This window comes from Panthera tigris, chromosome A2 (assembly GCF_018350195.1).
Source record: "Panthera tigris isolate Pti1 chromosome A2, P.tigris_Pti1_mat1.1, whole genome shotgun sequence".
NCBI classification, from domain to species: domain Eukaryota; kingdom Metazoa; phylum Chordata; class Mammalia; order Carnivora; family Felidae; genus Panthera; species Panthera tigris.
In genome coordinates this window covers 56786654-56807262 of record NC_056661.1, presented here as the reverse complement: position 1 = coordinate 56807262, position 20609 = coordinate 56786654, and the positions used below count along the sequence as shown (strand labels likewise).

General features: G+C 45.0%; 1 protein-coding gene and 1 pseudogene across 1 annotated transcript in view; both read left to right on the top strand.

Annotated features, from left to right (window-relative positions):
• The window catches only part of RAB7A (RAB7A, member RAS oncogene family), a 71255-nt gene extending 57064 nt beyond the window's left edge, over positions 1–14191 (top strand). Inside the window, exons 4-6 of the mRNA XM_042962160.1 lie at positions 5813–6031; positions 7620–7748; positions 12689–14191. Of these exons, the coding sequence (XP_042818094.1) occupies positions 5813–6031; positions 7620–7748; positions 12689–12784 (444 nt within the window). The 3' untranslated portion in view covers positions 12785–14191. The remainder of the gene's footprint in view (positions 1–5812; positions 6032–7619; positions 7749–12688) is intronic.
• On the top strand, positions 9–905 carry LOC122232548 (annotated as a pseudogene).
• Positions 14192–20609: the final 6418 nt, after the last annotated feature.

Below are 20609 nucleotides of genomic sequence, written 5' to 3'. Positions count from 1 at the left end.
AAGAAAGGAAAAAAAAAAAGTAAACATTTGAATAATAAGACTCCCTAATGACAAAAACAAACCACAGACCAGAAGAAGATGTTAATAATGCATCATAGTATCCAGTCAACAGACAACCCACTGGATAACTGGACAAAAGACATCAGCAGGCTTATGAGAAGAAGCCTTTAATTCCAATGGCTTAACTGCAGGGAACTGCAAATTTAAAAAGGTGACAGGGCAGGCTGGACCACTGTAGGTGCAGGGAACACCTCCTCTTCCTTACACCCTCCGCTTCTCCGACGCTATCAAATGATGCCTTCGGGAAAAACTTTCCAGCAGTTGTGTGGCTTAAAGAAACTCCCGTGGTCCTGTGACTCCAGATACTTCTGGGCCTGGTTGAATAAAGTGGATGTCAACCCTGAAGGGACAGCATCCATGTGGCTACTGTGCGGTGGGGCCGTGGTGCGCTGCCGTGGCCAGGAGAGTTGACAGAAGGACTGTAACGACCTCTCAGCAGGCTCCCTAGACAGACAGGATTCAGGCAGTTGATGCACCGGCTCTTAAATCCTGAGCATCGGGTTTGGTCCCACAGAGCACTAACAGCATGCTAGAAAGATAAGGTCATGCACGTGTCATGATATTGAGGATCACTGTTGAGACTTTGTAAACTTAAAAATTTACAACAAAGTGTGTTGGAAATGGAAACAATTCTGTGTGGGGCTATCACAAAGGCATCATTTCTCTGCATCACTTAAGTAAAACCCTCAAGTGTTTGCTGTTAAGTGATCTTCCTGGAGTAAGAGAAAAAGAAAACCTTGTCCAAGCCTTTAAGATAGTACTGCCTTCTCTGGAACTAAAATTAGATTTGAAGTAAAATTATAATATTCAGTGAGTGTTTTATTTCATATGGAAGCAGCCCAAGTGTCCATCCACAGATGAATGAATAGACAAGACGCGTATACATACAATGGAATGTTACTCGCAATAAAAAAGGAATGAGATCTTGGGGCGCCTGGGTGGCTCAGTTGGTTAAGCGTCCGACTTCAACTCAGGTCACGATCTCGCGGTCCGTGAGTTCGAGCCCCGCGTCGGGCTCTGGGCTGACGGCTCAGAGCCTGGAACCTGCTTCCGATTCTGTGTCTCCCTCTCTCTCAGCCCCTCCCCCGTTCATGCTCTGCCTCTCTCTGTCTCAAAAATAAATAAACGCAAAAAAAAAAAAAAAAAAAGAATGAGATCTTGCCATTTGCAACACCATGGATGGGCCTATGCTAAGTGAAATAAATCAAAGACAAATACCATATTTCACTTGTCTGTGGAATCTGAAAAAAACAAATGAATAAACAAAAACAGACTCATAAATACACAGAATGAACCGGTGGCCACCAGAGGGGAGGGAGGGTGGGAAATGGGAGAAACAGGTCAAGGTGAAGGAACAAACTTCTGGTTATAAAATAAGTAAATCATGGAGATGGGAAGAAAAGTGTCTTATTTCAATATAAAATATTATCTGAAATTGTTAATGGTATAAATTAAAACATTAAAAAAATAATTTAAAAAAAATGGGGCGCCTGGGTGGCTCAGTTGGTTAAGCGTCTGACTTCAGCTCAGGTCATGATCTCGTGGTCTGTGAGTTCGAGCCCCGCGTCGGGCTCTGTGCTGACAGCTCGGAGCCTGGAGCCTGCTTCGGATTCTGTGTCTCCCTCTCTCTCTTCCCCTCCCCTGTTCATGCTTGGTCTCTCTTTGTCTCAAAAATAAATAAAAACATTAAAAAATAATAATAATTGAAATTGTTAATGGTAAACAGTAACAGATATTCTTTTTACCGTCCATAGGACTAAAAGAATGTCATACTGTAACTTTTTTTTTTTAACTTATTCATTTTTGAGTGAGAGAGAACACGAGAGGGGGACAGGGAGAGAGAATCCTCAGCAGGCTCCATGCTGTCAGCTCAGAGTCCTACACAGTGCTTTGGGACTTGCTCGCAAACTGTGAGATCATGACCTGGGCTGAAACCAAGAGTTGGATGTTTAACCGACAGAGCCACCCAGGAGCCCCTTTACCATAACATTTTAAACAAGGAGTCCATCATGTAGAAAATAAATATTCAGACATGACTTATTATTAAAGTCACTGAGTTGCAAGTGAGAGTTTATATACATTTTAAGAAAAATGCAAACTAGATAGCCTTTTAATTCTAATATATTCCTCATTTTATACAGATCTCTCTTGATGTAGATAGAGTTCTTTAAAGTGATTCAGATGTACTACCCAGATACTCTTTATTGTATTTTAACAGTAATTTGTTACATTGTAATTTAAAGTTAAAGCATGGGGTGACCCAGACTCGAGTCAGTTGAGTGTCTGACTTCAGCTCAGGTCATAATCTCACAGTTGGTGAGTTTGAGCCCTGCATCAGGCTCGCTGGTGTCAGTATAGAGCCTACTTCAGATCCTCTGTTTTCCTCTGTCCCTTGCCCACATTGTGTGTCTGTCTGTCTGTCTCTCAAAAATAAACATTTTTAAAATTTTTAAGTTAATAAAGTGTGTTACTATAAATATGTACACGTGAAGGGACACCTGGGTGGCTCGTTCAGTTAAGCGTCCGACCCTTGGTTTCAGCTCAGGTCATGATCTCTCAGTTTGTGGGTTTGCAGAGCCTGCTTGAGATTCTGTCACTCTCCCTCTCTGTTCTTCCCTGCTTGCATGCATGTACATGTGGCTTTCTCTCCAAATAAATTTTTTTTTGAATGTGCAGACATGGAAAAAAAGGCTGACAAAATCAAGTTTGGGCAGGAATATAGGGAAGCAGAATATTCTCAAGCTGTTGGTGGGATATTAGCTCTTCTTAATAGAGACTACCATTTTGCTTTCCATTGTTGAACATGCACAATTCTCTGTCTAGGCAGGTAGCCTAGAGAAATTTACCTCTGGGCACAAGAAGAGAAGCCTAGGAAAAATGCTCATTGCAGCTTTTTTGAAAAACTGCAAACAGCTCAGATGACCAGGGAATAAAGGATGTATATTAAGAAAGTGGAATGCTGTATAACCATTAACTTTTGGAAATGGGGGGAAAAAAGCAAATTGCAAAAAAAGATGTATAGGATAATACCATTTGTCTAAAAAGTTCTTCAGGAACCATTTACTTCTGGGGAGGGAGGAAAGGGAATGCTGTGAGGAAGGGTTAACTCTGTTTCCTTTTAAAAAGGGGGATGGGGTAGGGGGCTGGGTGGCTCAGTTTAAACATCTGACTCTTGATTTCAGCTCAGGTCATGATTTCGAGGTTCATGAGTTTGAGCCCCATGTTGGGCTCTGCACTGATGGTGGTGCAAAGCCTGCTTTGGATTCTCTCTCTCTCTCTCTCTCTCTCTCTCTCTCTCTCTCTCTCTCTCTCTCCCCCTCTCCCCCCCCCTCTCTCTCTCCCTCCCTCCCTCTCTCCCCCCCCTCCTCTGCTCTCTCTCTCTCTCTCTTTCTCTCTCTCTCTCTCTCTCTCTCTCTCCCCCCCCTCAAAATCAATAAATAAACTTTGAAAAAATAAATAATTTTTTAAATGACTAAAATTTAAATAAAACTAGACAATAAAAAAATAGTAAAAAAACTGACATGAAGGTGTCAGTGTTAATATTTGTCACATTCGAGTAGCAGGTAGTTATATGGGTGTGTTTTGAATGTAGAAAACAAAATATTTCAGTTAAAATACTAAAAAGTTTTAAAGACCACAGTTATAGGACTATATTTTTCTAGGTTTGAAGATAAATTAATTTTTGAAAGTTGCTAAGAATAACTGCCCAGCTTTTCAGCTTTTCTCTTTAACAACCCCTTACTTTGCCTTCTCTGTGTATTTGAGTTCCAAATACCCATTTGGTTCCACCCAAAAGTGGTAGAGTTCTTATGTAATTCTCCTGTTGGGATTCTGTCCTAAACAAGCACCTGAAATACAGAAGAGGCTCTGTATGTTAGCATTCATTACTGAGTTACAAGTACAGAAAATTGGCAGCCAGGGTGTTTTTTTTTGTTTTGCTTTTTTTAACAAGAATGAAGTTGTTTGCTGAGTTTGTTGGGCATCCATAAAGGTGTGAGTCGCTGTCAGAGAAAGTGCTGCAGTGTTTCACAGGGCAGAGAGGAGTGACGTGTGGGGGAGGATTTCAGCTACATAAAACCCCACAGCACGGACACCTAGAGTAATGGTCTCGTGGGGCGGTGTGTGCCAAGTGTTTGGAGGGCTCTTTTGGCTTTACTTACCCAGATGTTTACATAAGAACAATGTTACTTACTTCTCTAACGGAATTTTTTTTTTTTTTTGGTACAAGCCTAGATTTAAATTCTGGTTTTAAATCTTGTTTTCTTATTTTCTCTTTATAGGAATAGTTGTCTGTTTCTACTTTCCTTATTGTGTGACCAAGCTCTCGAGTCCCCCTTCGTCCCAGTCTCTCTCTTACGAGAAAGGGTTCATTTTTTCACTCAGAGACGCACATTCAGTGTAGGATGTCGGGAAACCCGAAAAGCACAAAATCAGACCTCACCAACAGCCCCTCTGCTGGGGATCCAGTGACGCTAGAGATCACATCATGTCTACATGTGTGTACTTAGCTTGTTGTCTTGGGGGTGGGGCAGCATTTAGTCCTCCAACTCTGATGAGAGGCAGTTAGACTAATAGGCTTTAGGTTTGTTTCTGCTGCCCTTCGGCCTCGCACCTAAGTCATCCTAACCAGGCATCCTACCCTCGTCTTGTATGGTGCTCTTCTTACCTGAACTGGGAGCTCAATCTTTGTATGGCCTAGGGACACTTGACGTGTTGCCCAGGTGTTCCAGATCACCTGGAGTGAGGCAGGACTGGCTGCCTGAGAAGGGCTTCACAGAGGAGCTCAACCATCTTTCTGCAGAATCTGGTTCTGGAGATAAAACCATAGTAGTCCAATCCACACCCCATTTGGGTTCAAACCCTGGGCCTTTGGGGTGGTTGGCCGGTGATGTGGACGTAAAGTTGGTATGTATCTGGGTTGTAAGGATGGTCCAAGTTCTTGTGTTCTGAAGCTGAGCGGGTTCCCTGCCGACAGTGAATCCAGTAGTGGGAGGGAGACCCGTGTCAGCTGGAGGTAATAGTATGCTGCTTCTGACCCAGCCACTTTCTTAAACCTGGTGACTGGCTGGGGGATGTGGGACCATTTCTCATAACACCTGTCATCTCTCCAGGCTGATCAGGGTGGCCTTGTTAGGAATCTAGGGCAGTGAGGGAATCCATCTTCGCTCTCAAACCTAGCAAGGCAATGAACGGCGTGAAGTTCTTTGAGCTGGTCAGTAGTACATGGTGTTCAGACTGAAAGCCGGCTTTCACCTATATTCTAGAGTATGTTCTTGTTGTCTGTCTTTCCCTTCATCTCTCTCTGTCAGGGGTTTTTGTTTGCTTTTTTTGTTTTTAAGTGAGTTATAGTATAAATAAAACATGCTGATTTTTTTAAGGTAAGCTTGATAGACAGTAAAATGTGTAAATTTAAATATACAATTCAGTGAGTAATCACCTCCCTGTAATTCTGTCACCCCCAAAAAGTCCCCAGAGTACATAAACCTTAAGGTTACATCATGAATTTCACATAAATATCTGTTCGTGTGACTACCACCTGGATCAAGGTAAAGACATTTTCTAACAGAGTTCGGACTCAGTGTCACCCCTCACAGACACATGCACTCACACATGCTGTCTGTCAGGGCTCTTCTGGATACTCTGGTTCTGAAGTCACTTGTCTCTGAGTGTCTCCATGATCCAGCTCGTTTCCTCTGGTGTCCCCCACTCCTACAGCCGTGTTCCCCAAGGAATAATGTTTTCTCTCTCGCAGATCTGGGACACAGCAGGACAGGAACGGTTCCAGTCCCTTGGTGTGGCCTTCTACAGAGGCGCAGACTGCTGCGTTCTGGTATTTGACGTCACTGCCCCCAACACATTCAAAACCCTTGATAGCTGGAGAGATGAGTTTCTCATCCAGGCCAGTCCCCGGGATCCTGAAAACTTCCCCTTCGTGGTGTTGGGAAACAAGATTGACCTCGAAAACAGACAAGTAAGTGCCAAAGGTAGTGACAGTCGAAAATGTGGAGGCTTACGAATCTACCCTCATTTAGGTCGTGGCTGCTGGGCCTTCTTTTAAAAGTAGCAGCTAAGTTTCAGATGGCTACTGTTTTTAGTTTTGATTAGTAAAAAGCCACGTGCCTTAAGGACCAATACCCAGTATCTCTGTGTGTGTGTGTGTGTGTGTGTGTGTGTGTGTGTGTGTGTGTGTGTCCCAGTCCCATACTGGGGGAGAGGGGAGAGATCACTAGTTACCCATCCAGCCCTTGGAATAAAGCCTTGCTTCCTAACCGAGTAATGGCATACCAGTTTTGCTTTCTCTGTGGCAGCACAGGGACAGTGAAAGTCTGCAGTGGTTTTCCCTTTGAGATTATGCCAGCAAAGTAGCAAGTCCATCACTTTTGGTCCCCATGAAATAATTGGACTTGAGGCTGGGTTGCAGTCTGCATTTTGGTCTTTTGGATTTAAAAGCAGACTTGCATTTAAAGCCTGGCTCATGCACTTTTAATTTGGAAATACTTCTTGGAGTCTGAACGTTGACTCCTATAACAAGAATACTCTGGGATCAGGTGACTCTGCACCTGAAAGCCTGGCACCCAGGAAGAGCTTGGAAAATGGTGGCTTTCTATGGGCCCGTTGTTATTTTCCCCTCCTGTGAGAGGCACTGGCTTCCACGGTGCCTTGTGGTTTGGAGGGTTCTTTGCTACGCTCAGAATGGCTCTAGAAAGGTATATGTGGGAATGTGAACTACCTTTTGGCCAGCTGCCTTTGAGGACCAGGGCTCAGGAGACCTGGTTTAAATCCCCACGCTGCCCCTGACCGGCTGTGACTTTGGACCATTGCCTTTGCCTTCTGAGCCTCAGTTCTTCTTCTGCACTTGAAAGGAAGGGATTAGATTTTGTAATTCTGCTCTCCTGCACCTCGGAGGCCTGCCTGGATCTCCATGTGTGCAAAAGATTGCGCTTTGGGCTTTGAGTAAAATTGCTCTGGTTCACTTTCAAATAGCATTTCTCTTGGGAACATAGACTCTTAATTATAACTAGGTTTATTTCTGGCCATTGATCTCATTTTCTCCCTTTTCTAAGTGACAGTCCCCTCATGCCTGAAAATAGGCTAAGGCTCAGGGAAGGAATTGGGGTAGGAGAGGGTAGGGGTGCTGGTGAGAGCAGCAGGATTCTGTGACACAAGGTTGTGACACAAGTGGTTTAATATGAGCAGTAATGGGTAAGGGACAGTGAACCTTGGAGACCAAGCTGCCAGGCATTTCCTGGGCTGGGACCTCTGAGGTCCTAGGAGAAATGATTCAATACTTCTTGGGCTGGCTGCTTACTCCTTTTAAGTGTAGCTAAGGGTCAGAAACTATGGATTATAGAATGGGCTTTGGGTTTGAGGTCTAGCTGTGTTATGCAGAGCCAGCAGGGTGACCTTGGACAGGTCTGCAGCTGTGTCCCTGCACACCCTCACCCCCCAGGTCTGCTCCCTCACCTGTGCTATCTATAGACTAGGGACCATGATCCTTCTAGAGAAGGTTGAGGCCGTGCTAGATTAGGAGCACACATACACCCTGCTTCCTCTTCCAGGTGGCCACAAAGCGGGCACAGGCCTGGTGCTACAGCAAAAACAACATTCCCTACTTCGAGACCAGTGCCAAGGAGGCCATCAACGTGGAGCAGGCGTTCCAGACGATTGCACGGAATGCACTTAAACAGGTGGGTCTCCAGCAGCTATCTGGCTCCCTCTGCTGACTGACCATCAACCCAGCCCCTGCCTGGCTTCCTTGTCCGTAATCTTCTTTCCTAGCTCTTTTGTCCGTGTAGCCAGAAAACCCCATGTGTTTATCTGGGAAGGTAATGAGGCATTTTGCTAAATCTCCCAGAAATTCCACCTCTATAGGACAGGGGCAGTGAAGACAGGCTGAGGGCCACCCTTACGGGTATGTGCTTATTCTCCCGCATGCTGTTAGGAGATCAGACCGCTAGGAGGCCCCTGGCCACATTGCTCCTTCCATTGGAGGAGAGCATCAATTGGAATTCAAATCCCAGGTTTGCTACGCATCATTAAATTTAGTGGTGGTGGTGGTGGTGGTGGTGGTGGTGGTGGTGGTGGTGGTGATGGTGATGTGTGTGTGTGTGTGTGTTTCATCTCTGAACTTCCATCCCCTCACAAAAAAAGAATACTTGCTTGCAGGATGGTTAAGATTGAATGAGATGGGGTCATTCCTGTCATCCTCATAAATGGTTATATTTGATCACCAGAAGGAAAGCTTACCCAGAAACTCGAGGAAATGTATTCCTTGAATGAGAATTTCTTTCTTAATGTTGTTTACTCAGCTGTTTCCAGAAAACAAACAGTTACTTCTTGTTGTTGGCATGTGGGAGTTGAAGACTCTTTTGATTGAGTGGCTCCGTTAGGGCCAGTGAGTTAAGGGACATCATGAGGCATCGTCCGTCATCTGTAATAGTCAGACTTAGGGGGGGAGTGAGTGTCAGAGGTGAGGCGCCTGCCAGAGGGTGCAGAGAACATTTGAGGAAGCACGTGGTGGCTGTGAGGGGCAAGGCAGGTTCTGCCAGCTCCTGGAAACCAGGTTTCTAGAATGCAGCAGTTCTCAGCAGGATGGGGCATCTGGACCTGTGGGCAGGGAGGTAACTGGAATGGGTTGTTCCCATTCTGGAACAACTGGAGGCTGCACTGAGGGTTCCGTGATGAAAGGGGACGGTCTTGCCTGACGAAGAATTGATTGACCCAGAATGCCAGGATAGCCCCTGTTGAGAAACGTGGATAACAGGGTGCAGGCCTGAGGCCTAGGCCTCCCTCTCTTCCGCTTCCTCTAACCCACCTTCGCACCTAGATCAATAATAGCCTGCTATGTTTTCCCTAATGTTCCTGATACTTGCATGCGAATCTAAACAGGTATGGGGAGTTGCCTTCAACCAGTTCCCTGTTGACTGGCATCACTGTCAGTTTTTCTCTCTGAATATTGCTGTCTCTGTAGCCTTATTATAATGCTTTTTTGTTCCTACATGCTAGCCTCTCAGGAGTAAGATTGTTAGATTGAAAGGTATGTGTGCTTTTAAAAGATGGTGCCAGGGACACCTGGGTGGCTCAGTCGGTTAAGCGTCTGATTCCTGGTTTCGGGTCAGGTCATGATCTCACGGTTTGTGAGTTCGAGCCCCGCATCGGGCTCTAAGCTGATAGCAGGAGGCCTGCTTGGGATTCTCTCTGCCCCTTCCCTGCTTGCACGTGCGTGCTCTCTCGCTCTCTCTCAAACTCTAAAAAATAATTAATAGTAAAAGATGCTGCCAGAACGTTTTCCTCAAAGGCAGCAGTGCTTCAGCCCTTTCTCTTACCTGCTGACCAGCGAGCAGTCGGCACCATCTGTAGGTCTGCTGCTGTGCCGCCGGTCTCGGGGTTCCCTGTCCTGTAGGCCACCGCTGTGCGGCACTGGGGCCTGGGCACCTGTCGCTGATTGTGAGCACTCTGTGAACAGGAATTAACTTTACCTGCATCGCATGTGACTTTTCCAATTATGCTTTATCCCTGGGCCATAGGAAAAGAGTAATTTTTTAAGACAGGTATGTCATTTTAAATTTCTAGGTTTTCTATATCTAGCTTATGTGTTGTCTGATTCAGCTGGAATTCATCTAGGCTTATAGGCGGAAATAGAGTCTCACCTTTCTCTTTAAGAGGGATAGCCAATTATTTCCAACATTAGTTGCAAATTGTTAAAAAACCACTTTCCCCAGTGGATTGAAGCATTACCTTTATGTAGGTGAATGTTCATGTATACTGGGATCTATTTCGGGTCTCTCCAGTCCATTTGGCAATTGTGCATTGGACCGTCTTGATTTGACTGCCTTTATAGTGTATCTGACCTCTGATAAGGCAAGTCTCCCCCCACTCCCCCACCCCCCCCAGTCTTGTTTGTATTTTTCCCTTGGCCATGTTGGTGCATTTTCCATTTAGGCTGAGAATTTTATTATAGTTCCACTTTTTTTTCTCCCCCCCCGCTCCCGGCACCCAAGTAGAAAACTTTATTGAGATTCTGACTGGGATTGCGCATTACAGCTGTCTTATTAGTATGCTCTGGATGCCATAACAAAATACTATAGACCAGGTGGCAAAACAGCAGGCTTTTATCTTCTCTTGGTTCTGGAAGCCAGAGGTTTGTAATCACCGTGCCAGCAAATTCACTTTCTGCTAAGGACTCTCTCCCCCACTTGCTGACTGCTGTGTTCTCGGGTGCATGGCTTTTCCTACGTGATCACAGACAGCAAGACCTAGAGCAAGCAAGAGCCCCCTCTCTCTGGTGTCCCTTCCTTCAAGGACACACTAATCCTGTCCGATCAGGGCCCCAGCCTTATGGCCTCATTTAACCTTCATTTCTTATTCCTAATACTAGCACACTGGGGATTAGGATTTCAATGTAGGAATTTGGGGGAGACACAAAGATGCAGTCCATAACAGCTATTATTTTAGGTCTTGTGTGATATCCTTCAATAAAACCATATCATTTTTCACATCCTTTGTCTTTCATATTAAATACACTCCTGGTGGGAATGTAAAATAGTGCAGCCAGTATGGAAAACAGTCTGGCAGTTCTTCAAAAAAGTTACACATAAAGAGTTATCTTTTTTTTTTTTTTAAGTCTGTCTATTTTTAAGAGAGAGTGGGCAAGCAGGGGAGGGGCAAAGAAAGAATCCCAGGTAGGCTCTGCACTGTCAGCATGGAGCCCAGTACGGGGCTCAAACTCAACGAACCATGAGATCATGACCTGAGCCGAAATCAAGAGTCAGACACTTAACCGACTGAGCCACCCAGGCACCCCAAGAGTTACCATTTGACTCCACTCCTACGTATATACTCAGGAAGAGTGAAAACATGTCCATCCAAAATAGCCATAGTAGCCAAAAAGCAGAAACAAACAAATGTCCATCAAGTGAAGTGTCCAAAATAGGCGGATCTATTAAGACAAAGTAGATGGGGGCACATGGGTGGCTTAGTCAGTTTAGCATCCGACTTCAGCTCAGGTCATGATCTCACGGTTTGTGGGTTTGAGCCCCACATCGGGGTCACTGCTATCAGCGCAGATCCTGCTTCAGATCCTCTATCCCCGCATCTCTGCCCCTCTCCCGCTCATGCTTTCTCTCAAAAATAAATATATTTAAAAAAAAAAAAAATGTAGGGGCAACTTGGTGGCTCAGTCAGTTGGGCATCCGACTTCGGCTCAGGTCATGATCTCGTGGTTCACGAGTTCAAGCCCCGCGTCGGATTCTGTCTCCTCTCTCTCTGCCCCTGCCCAGCTCATACTCTGTCTGTCTCTCTCTCTCTCTCTCTCTCTCAAAAATAAATAAAACATTAAAAAATAAAAATAAAAAAAATGCAGATGAGTGGTTGCCAAGGCTTAGGGGTGTCTGATGGGGATAGGGAATGACTGCTAATGAGTGCAGGGTTTCCTTATGGGGTGAAGAAAATGTTCTGGAATTAGTGGTGATGGTTGCCCAACTTTGTGAATACACTAAAAAACCACTGAATTGTACACTCTGTATCCCTCGGTAGACCTTTTACTTTTTTTAATGTGAATTCTTGGGGGTTTTTACTTTTATAGCTATTGTGAATAGTATAATTTTCCCTAGAAAACTTTGTTTTAAATTTTTTTCCGTGTTGATTTTTGAGAGAGAGCGTGAGTGGGGGAGGGACAGAGAGAGAGGAAGACAGAATCCAAAGTCAGCACCACACTATCAGCTCAGAGCCCGACAGGGGGCTCAAAACCACGAACTGTGAGATCATGACCTGAGCAGAAGTCAGACGCTCGACTGACTGAGCCACCCAGGCCCTCATTCCCTAGACAACTTTTAGCGACTAGAAACATTGCTTGCTTCATCTCCATATCCTAGAACAGTTGCTGGCACATAGGTGCTCAGTGTTTAAGTGACAGATTATTTTCCTACACCAGGAAGTAGAAAACTGCTCCTCACTGGATACTTGTTAATTCAGCAGAAAGTCACACTAAACTGACCACAGTCCCATCTGCTGTGACCTCGCAACCACAGTTGGTGATAAAATTCATCCATAGCTGGTTTCTGAGCACGCAGCACTTAGAGACAAAAACCCTCTTAACTTTGGAAGAAAAAGAAAATAGACCGTAAGTCCAGAAAAATGAATGTCAAATAGGGGCCTAGGGGAATGTTTTGGGACTGAGAGGGCAGCCAGCACTCCAGCCCCAGCCCCTTCCTGCCTTGTGGAAGGGCTAAGAGCTGCCAGGATCCAGCCCATGCTGAAGTCTGACTTCTGAAGTGTTGGCAATGATATGATACGGACCACTCAAAGCATCTGTGAGCTGGCTGTGGTCCCCAAGCCACCAGATTTCGATTATGATGGAGAGCATGAGTCAGCTCTGTCCTGAGTGCTCAGTGTCGATTGCTGCCCTTCCTGCTGAATTTCTCTCTTCACCTTGTCCCAGAGTTATTGCAAAACCTGTCTTCCCCCCGTTTGGGCCTAGAGGGTTGAATGCCTTCCACCAGAGCCCTCCGTTCACTGCCAGGTCTGGCCCCTGGCCCCTGCCCACTGTGCCCAGTGGAAGAGGGCCAGAGCTGAGCTCAGAAACTCCCCATACCCTGAGTAACAGGCCTTTCTCTCTCTCCCTGCCCAGGAAACAGAGGTGGAGCTGTACAACGAATTCCCCGAACCCATCAAACTGGACAAGAACGACCGGGCCAAGGCCTCGGCGGAAAGCTGCAGTTGCTGAAGGGGCAGTGAGAGCAGAGCACAGAGTCCTTCACAAACAAAGAACACACTTAGGCCTTCCAACACAAGCCCCCTCTCCTCTTCCAAACAAAACATAAAGTCATCTCTCAAATCCAGCTGCCAAAAGAAACCCCAACAAACATACTCACCCTTACACACACACACACACACACACACACACACACACACACACACACACACACACACCCACCCACCCCTATACCTACACCTGACACAAGCAGACAGACTCCAGCCCAGGCCTGTGATGACTCCCATCGGGGTCTGCCCACCCACCGCATCAGCCCTCGTATGGCAGCCAGGACAGGCAAGCTGTAGAAATCGTTCTGGTGTGGAGTCGGCATCGGAAGCTTATTCTTTTTGTCCACTGGGGAGAGAGAACTGTTTACAGTTAATCTGTGTCTAATTAGTTATCTGATTTTTTTAACGGTCTTGTGGTCTTTTTACCCCCCCACCCCACCCCTCCCTCCTGTGAAGGCTACCACTTGGGAAGGCTGGTGCCCCATGCTTCATTACAGGCTCACACCCAGTCTGATAAGGCTGAGTTTTGTATGTATCTGTTAATGCTTGTTACTTTTAACTAATCAGATCTTTTTACAGTATCCATTTATTATGTAATGCTTCTTAGAAAAGAATCTTATAGTACATGTTAATATATGCAACCAATTAAAAATGTATAAATTAGTGTAAGAAATTCTTGGATTATGTGTTTAAGTCCTGTAATGCAGGCGTGTAAGATGGAGGGTTGAACCCTGTCTGGATTGCAGAGTGTTAGCAACTCAGAATTCAGAAATCCAGCTAGAGGCAGTATTCTGTACAGTAGACACAAGAATTATGTACGCCTTTTATCAAAGACTTAAGAGCCAAAAAGCTTTTCATCTCTCCAGGGGGAAAACTGTCTAGTTCCCTTCTGTGTCTAAATTTTCCAAAAGGTTGATTTGCATAATACAGTGGTGCGTGCAATGGATAAATGGTTGTTTCAGAAATTAAAATTCTCATTTTTCCTCCCCTCCCCACTTCCACACTTCGATCCCCTATAGATCAGCATCCTACTGATAAGAGGGAAAGGAAAATCCTAACAGATCTGTCCTAGTGATTTTACCTTTGTTCTAGAAGGCGCTCCTTTCAGGGTTGTGGTATCCTTAGGCTAGCAAACCTTTTTCTCCTTTTCCCCACCGACTCCCAGTCTTGCCCATTATTAATTAACCTGTTTCTTTGGTATGGAACCCTGGCAGTTCTGCCCCCTCCCTAGGATCTGCCCCTGCATTGTAGCTTGCTTAACGGAGCACTTCCCCCTTTTCCAAAGGTCTACATTCTAGGGTGTGGGCCAAGTTCTTCTGTAAAGAGATGAACGTGATGCCAATAAAATGTAACAAGAACAAAGATCATCTGCCTTTGCCCTGTCTTTTTTCCTTCTTCTAGACCCTTGGCTCGGTAGAGACCATGTTAGCTAATCATAGCCAGTGCTTTATCAAGCTAAAGAGCCCTCCATAACTGGGCTCATGTGGTTCTCTGAGGCAGAAAGGCCTTGTCACATCCAGCTGTGCAGTACCTACCCCTAGTTTTGGGGTTTGTTTTTTTTTAAATCACAGTGATGGGGCCTGGGGACTCTGAATGGAGAAGACGTTGTCCCTTTAGAGGAGCAGCTACCGAGTGTTGGTTGCCTGTGGACCATGCACAGCCTGTGGGTATGACTATAACTTAGCCTTTGTGTTCTTTTTGTTCTGTGTTGTGGTTGGCATAGTTGCTGATACTTAGATACCACATAGTTCTGGATTTCTGATCTTTCGCAGGAGAGGAAGATGTGGCAGCAGGGGCCCCGTGTTCAACATTCTAGGTCACCAGCTGGAACTGAATAGATGCCACGTCAGAGGGTTGGCGTAGGTTTTGCTTCTAGAAGTGCCCCCGTTGACTAAGCTCTTGGATTCTCCTTTGCTACACGTTTCTACATTCCCACGTCTCAGGCTCCTCATCTGGTTCCTTCCCTCGCGCCTGCTGTTGGCTCCATTTGTGTGTTACAGATAGCATTCTCAGAAGCGCACAGCTACAACTCCACCTTGGCTGGTGCCGCGTGGCCTAGATCTTCTCTGGTTATGGACCCTGGGTGATGCGCTCCTCTACAGACCAGGCTCCTGTTCAGCGATCTTGTTCTCTGGTCCTAACCTTAAATGTGACATGGAGATTCACCTTGACCTCTCATCGCAACCATTATTCTAAGACGGATAACCATCCTGGCCGTTTACAGAAAGAAGGAATGGCTGACACTGAACCCTGCACTAGTACAGTATCTTTTTTCGTATTCCCACTTAGATTCACCATTAGCATGTGCTTTTGAGCCAAACAAGTCGATTTGCTTCAACAAGCGGTAAGGATTTATTTTTGAGGAGGATGTGTGGGATGGAGTTTGTTTTCATTGATACTTAGGATTCTCTTCAGTAACACTCCTCGGGTTCATTTGAATGTGCTCTGCCTCCCGGTAAGAACGTGAATGGAGACGGATGCTGTTGCTGTGCTCACGCTCATCTCCGTTTGCTCTGATAGGGAGATGTTACTTTTGAGAAGAATGGGAATGCGTTTGTTGCGCTAACACAGATTTGTTTAAGTAGTATGCTTTAGTTGGACCCAAAGTCACTGTGTGTCACAGTGTGAGTGTGGATTGCTGGGTTTACTGGTGGTTTGCTCCAACAACCTATAAGGAGTCCCAGGCCGATTTTGTTACATTGACAGGAATTCTTATCCCAACTCCTCTTCAGATTGAACCTAATTCCTCCCACTTCTCATTAAAAATATGCCTTTGAGATGAATGTGTGTTGCATTGCTTATGTTCGTGTTAGTTGATACTAACTAGGTAATGAGGTTTTGCCTTTAGGAAGAATGCCTGAGACCGAGCTCATTTGAACTAATAATGATGCTTCTCAATAGCACTAATTAGATTCGTGCTAATTCACTCTACCTCCCAGTAAGAATGTGCCAAAGAGATGAACGCATGGAGCGCACTTCTTGTGTCCATCTTGGTTTAGACTAACTTGCAGTTAGGAGTAACATAAATCAAATGAATCAGACTGAGTGTGCTTACACTAATTAGACTCCTCTTAATTGGCTCAGACTCAGACCTGGCTCTTGACGTGAATTTATATTGCTGAGTTTTCCTTCATTTGTTTCACTAATCCTGACCCAGACCCTGATGCTCAGCCAGACATACTCTAAAGACCCATGATTTGGGGGCGCCTGGGTGGCTCAGTTGGTTAAGTGTACGACTTCAGGTCATGATCTCAAGGTTCATGGGTTTGAGCCCCACGTCGGGCTCTGTGCTGACAGCTCAGAGACTCAAGCTTGCTTCGGATTCTGTGTCTCTCCTCTCCCTGCCCCCCCCCCCCCCGCCTCTCCCTTGCTTGTACACACACGCGCGCTCTCTCTCGCTCTCTCTCTCTTAAAAATAAACTCAAAAAAAATAAACAGGGGCACCTGGGTGGCTCAGTCAGTTTAGCATCCAACTTTGGCTCAGGTCATGATCTCATGGTTTGTGAGTTTGAGCCCCATGTCGGGCTCTGTGTTGGCAGCTCAGAGCCTGGAGCCTACTTTGGATTCTGTGTCTCTGTCTCTCTGTCTCTCTCTGCCCCTCCCCCACTGTATTCAGTCTCTATCAAAAATAAATAAAATGTAAAAAAATAAAAAATAAAGACCCATGATTTTGCCCCCAGTCTGATCTTGAACATGAACTTGATGCTGAACCTCTTAACCTTCACTATGACCTTGATGATCTTCCTGGCTTTGAAATGACCTTGAAACTCATTCTGACCATGTTTCACCCTTTGAACCTGACCTGATACTGCCCTGATTCTGACCATGTCTCATCCTGATTATAAGTTGACTCCGTTCTTTACCTCAAACTGGACCTTTTCTGTGAACCCAACCTTGACCCGCCCTGGCTATAAAGTGATCTTGGACTTGGTTTTATGCTAGAACCTTCCCTCGATCCTAACCCTGATCCAGTCTCTCACCCTTTGGATATCATGTTTCTCTTGAATTACCTTCATTTTGAGCTTGACCCTAAACATCACATTTAATATTCATTACAACTTTGGGATGAACTTAAACTTCAAAATTGACCTTCAGCCTGATGCTGCCATGCTAATTAACCAAGATCAATGCTGAACTTACCCTTGAATTTAATCATGAAATGACCATGAAGTTAACCCTTGTCCCAGCCCTGATCATCCTCCATCTCACAGAGCCCCTGGTTTTAACCAAGAACCACTTGATCTGGACCTTGTCCTTCTTACACTAATGATCCTGACTATGATCCCCTTGACATGACCTTGGGTTAACTTTAAAATTAACCTGGAATCTCACCCTGATCCACTAATGTTCTGACTATAGCTCACTCTTTGAACTTGACCTTGATCTTCAACCTGTACACTGATAATCATCCTGACTTTAACTCTCCCTGAAATTGGAATTACTACGAATTTGACCTTGAATTTGAAAGTGGTCCTGAACCAGGCCCTAATTCTAACCCTTGTTTTCATCCTAACCATCATCCTTACCATATTTTGCTCTCAGTTTTAACTTGTCCTTGAAACTGACCTAACTTATGACACAGAACCAAATGCTGACACTGATGCCTTCAACCTAAATCTGAAACATCCTGATTATTGTCCTGGCCATCTCATGTCCTAAGTTTATATTTGACCTTGATTCTGTCACTGATGATATCCCTGATTTTGAGCTGCCACGAACTTGAAATGTCTTTGACCCTGGCCCTTATCCTTCACTTTATTCAGACCTTTCAGCAGACTCTTAACTCTGATGCAGACCACCACCCTGACCATATCTTACCCCAAATTTGTACTTGATCTTGAAATGACCCTAATTCTTAGTATTCTTTTTTTTTTTTAAGTTTGTTTGTTTGTTTGTTTGTTTGTTTTTGGTAATCTCTACACCCATCATGGGGTTCAAGCTCATTAGTCCAAGATCAAGAGTCTGGACACTTTTCTGACTGAGCAAGTCAGGTGCCCATTTGAGACTCTTGTCCTGACACCAAAACGTTCTGTATTGTGAGACACCCTGGCCTTGAGGTGAATGTGAGTTTGAATTTTTCCTTGAATCTGACTCTGGTTCTGACCCTGATCATCATGATTATATCTTACTTTCATTTTGAACCTGACCTTGACCCTGCTCTAGATTCTCTTCTAACCTTTCTCAACTTGACCTTGAAATAACATTACCTTCATACTGATCCTGCCACTGTATTAACTGACCCTTGTAACCTTGAACCTTACATCGTAACCATCCTTTGGACACAGGCCATGATCCATACCCTGTCTTGAAATAATTGATAATTCTCCTTAACACTGACCCTGATCTTTGTCCTCTTACCTTCATCATGACAAATCACGATCTGACCTGCCACACCATGAACTTTATCCTGAAGCCAACTCTGAACCTGACTATGATGTGCCCTCCTAGAGTCCTTTTCCCATTTCCCAAACTATTTTCACCTCACAGATCCCATTGTGTTCTTTGGCTCTTCTCTTGGATATGTCCTGTATTAGTTTGCTAGGACTACTGTTACAAATATGCAGAGTCTGGGTGACTTAAACAAAAGAATTTTATTTTCTTGCAAGTTTGGAGGATAGAAGTTTGAGATTGAAGTGTCAGCAGAATTGGTTCTTTCTGGGGGCCCTCTCCTTGGCCTGGCCTGTAGGTGGGTGTCTTCTCCCTGTTTCTTCACATCGTCTTCCCTCTGTGTGCGTCTATGTCCTAATGTCTCCTTACAAGGACACCAGTCATACTGATACTGGGTTAGGGCCCATGCATACGACCTCATTTCAACTTAATTACCTCTTGAAAGAATGTGTCCTCACATTCTGAGGTACTGGAGGTACCATTGCAACATGTGAATTTGGGAGGGGACACAATTCAGCCCTTAACATGCTATCTACATGTGTTAGCTCCCTCGTCTCTCGTTACCTTTTAACATTTAACTTTCATTTTTTTAAGCTTATTTTGAGAAAGAGAGAGAGAGAGAGAGAGAGAAAGAAAGAGAGAATCCCAAGCAGGCTCTGTGCTGTCAGCACCAGCCTGACGTGGGTCTCAATCCCACAAACAATGAGATCATGACACCTGAGCTGAAATTAAGAGACACATGCTTAACTGATTGAGTCACCCAGGTGCCCCAACTTTTATTTTTTTTTTTATGTTTATTTTTGAGGGCAAGAACGAGAGTGCGGGAGCTGGAGAGAGACGGGGAGGTGGTGGGGAGGACAGAGGATCCAAAGAGGGCTCTGTACTGACAGCAGAAAGCCCAGTTCGGGGCTCAAGCTCAAACCATGAGATCATGACCTGAGCTGAAGTCACCTTTCATTGCTTAAAACTGGCTTCATGCCAGGTTTCCTCTTTCCTGACTTAAAATTTTTCCCTTTCTTTAAAACCTTGAAAAGTGAGGGGCTCACGGGTGGCTCAGTCGGCTGAATGTCCAACTTTGGTTCAGGGCATGAACTTGCTGTTTGTGAGTTCTTTAAGATTTTATTTTTAATCTCTACACCGATCATGGGGCCTGAACCAAAACCCCAGTATCAAGAGTTGTGTGCTCTACTAACTGAGCCAGCCAGGCGTCCCTTTTAAAACTTTTCCAGGAGGGGAAACCAGTCTGGTTCCATTAGTTGAACTTCTGACTCATGGCTCAGGTCATGATCCCAGGGTTGTGGGATCAAGCCATTTGTTGGGCTCCTCGTTGAACGTTGAACGTAGAGCCTGCATAAGATTCTCCCTCCCCCTCCCCCTCCCCCTCCCCCTCTGTGTGTGTGTGTATATATATGTATATGTGTGTGTGTGTGTGTGTATATGTATGTATATATATGTACATATATATATATATGCTCCTCTCCCCCACTTGTGCCTGCTCGCTCACTTGCTCGCTTACTCTCTCTCCAGTAAATTAAAAAAAAAAAAAAAAAAAGACAATGGAAAACAAAATACCTCCTCAGGTGATTCTAACGTGCAGCCAGAGTTGAAGTGGTATAAAAATAATACCCTAAAGTATTTTGAGCTACAACTAATGTGTAAGGCCCACAGAGAGAAGAGGATTTAGCCTTAAAAAAAAAAAAAATTTAAAGATATCAAATGCGTGCTCTAGCCAGCCCCTCTCCCCACCACTAAGCTTGCAGTCTTGCCCATTGATTGCCTCCCACAGGGAGGTCAGTCTCACCAGCCATGAGATCACGACCTGAGCCAAGATTAAAAGTTGGACGCTTTAACCAAGTGAGCCACTCAGGTGCCCCCTGCCTGTTAACTTTTGATTCTACTTTCCCTACATGCATCCAACCAATATATATATATTTTTTTTAATGTTTATTTATTTTTGACAGAGAGAGAGAGAGAGACCGAGCATGAGCAGGGGAGGGGCAGAGAAGGAGACACAGAATCCAAGGCAGGCTCCAGGCTCTGAGCTGTCAGCACAGAGGCCGATGTGGGGCTCGAACCCACGAACTGTGAGATCATGACCTGAGCTGAAGTTGGACGCTAAACTGACTGAGCCACCCGGGTTCCCCATCCAACCAATATTTTTAAACTGGAAGATAGCACACAATATCCAGTTTTCTAGCTGCTCTTGAAGTAGAGGAAAGGGGTGCCTGCCTGGCTCAGTTGATAGAGCATCCAACCTTGACTTTGGGGGTGTGAATAAAAGCCCCATGTTGAATTGTAGAAATTACTTTAAAAGAATTTGGGGCAGGGAAAGTGGGTGATGGGAATTAAGGAGGACACTTGTTGGGATGAGCACTGGGTGTTGTTTTTAATTGGAAGAG